The sequence below is a fragment of the Indicator indicator genome, chromosome 5 (assembly GCF_027791375.1).
Source record: "Indicator indicator isolate 239-I01 chromosome 5, UM_Iind_1.1, whole genome shotgun sequence".
In the NCBI taxonomy this organism is placed as follows: Eukaryota; Metazoa; Chordata; class Aves; order Piciformes; family Indicatoridae; genus Indicator; species Indicator indicator.
The window spans coordinates 6,045,833-6,049,523 of record NC_072014.1 but is presented as its reverse complement, the minus strand read 5'-3'; the positions used below and the strand labels follow the sequence as shown (position 1 = coordinate 6,049,523).

At 53.2% G+C, this 3,691-nt stretch overlaps 1 protein-coding gene across 1 annotated transcript; it reads left to right on the top strand.

The window, feature by feature from the left end:
- The first annotated feature begins 1,394 nt into the window (after window positions 1-1,394).
- Window positions 1,395-3,691, top strand: C5H2orf69 (chromosome 5 C2orf69 homolog). The gene is made up of 2 exons (XM_054381374.1): window positions 1,395-1,712; window positions 2,858-3,691. Exons 1-2 carry the CDS (start codon window positions 1,395-1,397, stop codon window positions 3,689-3,691), a joined length of 1,152 nt encoding a protein of 383 aa, XP_054237349.1.

Sequence of the window (3,691 nt, the reverse complement as noted above, 5' to 3'; positions counted from 1 at the left end):
TTTAACCTGACTACGAAAACAGAATAACACAGCAGGGCCTTGTGGCCAAGAAGGCCAATGGTATCCAGGGTGCATTACAAAGAGTGTGACCAGCACGTCAAGGAAGGTTCTCCTCCCCATCTACTCTGCCCTAGTGAGGTCACACCTGGAGGCCTACATCCAGTGCTGGGCTCTCCAGTTCAAGAGGGACAGAGAACTCCTGGAGAGAGGCCAGCTGAGAGCTATGAGAATGATTAAGGGACTGGAACACCTGCCTTACAAAGAAAGGCTGAAGGACCTGGGGCTGTTTAGTCTGAAGAACAGATTGAAAAGGGATCTTATTAATGCTCACAAATATCTGAAAGGTGGATGTCGAGAAGGGGACAGGCTCTTTTCAATGGTGCCCTGTGACAGAGTGAGGGGCAAGAGGTACAAACCAGAACACAGGAAATTCTGCCTCAACATGAGGAAAAGCTTCTTGCAGTGAAGGTGCCAGAGCACTAGAACAGATTGTCCAGAGAGGCTGTGGAGTTTTCCCCTCTGAAGAGATTTCAAGTCCACCTGGATATTGAGATTCTGCATGGTCTGCCCTAGGTGATCCTAGGTGGGGTCAGACTCAGTCACCAGAGGTGCCTTCTAATCCCTACCATTCTGTGAATGAATATATCAAATAGGAAAATGCTAGACAAATCAACTAGGAATTAAGAGTACAGGAAAGGCTGTTTCTTTGCTCGATTTACCACATAAAAGGCAAAGTTCCCCACATAAGTACACACGAAAACTTCCTTTGCAATACAGTAGCACCTGTGTAACTTCAATATGGGCAACTAAGCTGCTTTATTAAAAAAACATGCTACCTACTTCGGAAACAAACAAACCCGCATGCCTCTGAGATTAGTTGCTCTGTGGGTACTGTAGGACCCCCCAGAGCACTGCAGCTCTGCTACAGCAACACTCTGGGACTTCACTGCTCTGTGAGGCTTTTTGTGCTCACTGCTGAACCAGGAGGCACCTCCCAACCCAGCTTTCTGCAGGATCCACCTGCACCAGCACCAGCACCGTTTATGAGGCAAAGTGAATGCAGAACAAACAAGAGTTGGACACTGCCACCTAAGTTTTACCCAGGGGAGAGCCCACCAGGAACACCACACGGCTTAAAGCCAGGAAGATGCAGACCCCACCCCCCGAAAGCACTAAAAGCCGGCGACAGGCCACAGCTCGCTTCCCGCCACTCGCCTTTTAAAAGCTTCCGTGACGTCATGGCGGCGGCGGGCGGGCACGCGTAGTCCCGCCCCCGGCGCGTTGGCGGGGGCCGCTGATAGGCGGAAACTGAGGGGCAGGCCCGGCGCATGCCTAGTACAGATGAGAGCCGAGGGAGCGAAGTCGCTGTCGAGACGTGGGGCTTGGGTGTGCTCATGAGCAGGCGCTGCTCTCCCGCCGCTGCCTCGCTTTTGCGGGGGCTCGTCGGCCCTGCTGTAATCTGTCTGGGTAGGAGCATGAGTCTCTGTGGGGCACCGGCCGCCTGTGCCGCGGGGCCTGCGGACGGCAGTGGCGGCGGCGGCGGCGCAGGCTTCACCTCAGCGCGGCTGAGTCCGCCGTGGCTGCGGCTGCCGGACGTACCGGGCGCGGAACCGCACCGGGCTAACGAGCTGCTACTGCTACTACCGCCGCCGGTCCCGCGCGGCCTGGCCTTGCCGCAGCATCACGTTGTCTACTTCCCGGGGGACGTGCAGGTACGGCAGGGAGAACTGAAGTGGGGGAGGATGCCGTGGCGAGTGGGAGCGGCCCAGGCGGCTGAAGGGCTGGGGGTTGTTGGAGGCAGCCGGTGAGGGGTGTGGAGGGAGCGGAAGGGTAGCCGAACTGCGAGGGTCCGCCGCGGTGGGTCAGAGTTGCTCCCTGGGGCAGGGCCTCTTGGACGCGTTCTTCCCGCTGCCACCGGTAAACGTGGCGGGAATAGGCCGGGCTGCAAAGCAGCGGTCGGTAGGGAGCTTCCCGTACTGCCTGGAGGCCGATGTCCGGCGTGGTGGTGAGGCTTGGAGTGAGAGCAGCGGTGGAGGGAAGGCCGTGACACCCCAAGGTGGTTTGTTGTCCTGGCCAGGCTGAACACCCTGGCGCTGGGTAGGATGTGGGGACAACCCAGGCACCGAGGCTTTCCTAGCCTGGCCTGCAGGAAGGAGGGTAGGAGCTGTCTCAGAGCGAACTGTGGAGTGCCTTCCCCAGACACGGTTTAATGGCCATCATGGTGTTAGCTTTGACGGTTGGACTCGAGGAGCTTAGAGGTCTTTTCCAACTGGGACGATTCTGTGTGGCCAGCCTCTGTGATGTGACTGGCTGTGGTGCTCGGGGTGGCCAGCCAGTTTCACCCGTCAGGGCTTCTCCAAAGTTCAGGTACAGCCTTTTGTCCAAGAGAAAGGCTTCCCTTTTTTGTCAGGTGGAGAGGCAGAACTTTTGTTTGAAGTATTGAGGTCGCCTAAGAAAATCTTTCTGATTACCCTCTCTGGGTATAGCTATATTATTCTTTAGCAAGATGAATTAGCATTCTCTGACAGTACAGATTCAGAGGTGAGAATCATTCATGGCACGGGGGTTGGTTATTGCCTACCTGTGCCCCATATGGATGTGAACAGGGGCAATGTAAGATTCTTTGCAGTTGAACGAGACAGTTGTTGGTTGTATTTTTTTTCTTCTGTATAAAAGACAGAGTGCTTCTTGCAAAGTTTGATGACTGTTGTTGGCTTGCAATATGATAATCAGTGTTTCCGCAGATGGATGCCTGTTTCTCTGTGGGTTACAGCCTACCAATGTAAGCGCACCAGGCGGAGCTGGAGACTTCTCACAGTGCAGTAATGCACCTTTTCTCTTGGTTTTAATTTTTCAGAACTATCATGATGTCATGTCTTGCCACCCAGAAAACTTTCAGTGGGAACACTGGAGCTTTGAAAACATTGCGACCATACTTGCTCGCCGGTTTCCCGGTAGCTTTATTTGGGTTGTGAAGTGCTCCCGAATGCACCTGCACAAATTCAGCTGTTACGACAACTTTGTGGCCAGCAACATGTTTGGAGCTCCAGAGCACAGTGCTGATTTTGGGGCGTTCAGGCATCTTCATGCATTGCTAGTTAATGCCTTCAGGCTCGCTCAGAACATTCTGCTGTCCCAGAAAAGCGTGCATGGTGTCAGCAAGGAGGCAAAAATAGCTGCTTGCAAGTCACAGCCACAGTCTGTTCCTGCAACAAATGGCTGCTCCTCCACAGAGAGAGGTTGTGAGCACTCCAGTAATTCTGCTCTGAGCTTCCCTGTGCCGGCTGCTGTGGGTGCAGCGTCGTTCACTTTGATCGGCTTCAGCAAAGGATGTGTGGTCTTGAACCAGCTGCTTTATGAGCTGAAGGAAGCTAAAAGAGACAAGAATACAGATGCCTTCTTAAAAACCATAAAAGCCATTTATTGGCTGGATGGTGGCCACTCGGGAGGAAGCAATACTTGGGTTACTTACCCTGAGGTACTGAAAGAACTTGCAGAGGCTGGGATTGAAGTTCATGCTCACGTTACGCCATACCAAGTGTTTGACACAATGAGGTCATGGATTGGGAGAGAGCATGAGAAATTTGTACAGATACTTGAAGGACTTGGTGTGGAAATAAATGATCAATTACACTTTGCTGATGACGTCCCCTCCTTAGAAAACCACTTCAGAGTTCACGAAGTATTTTGA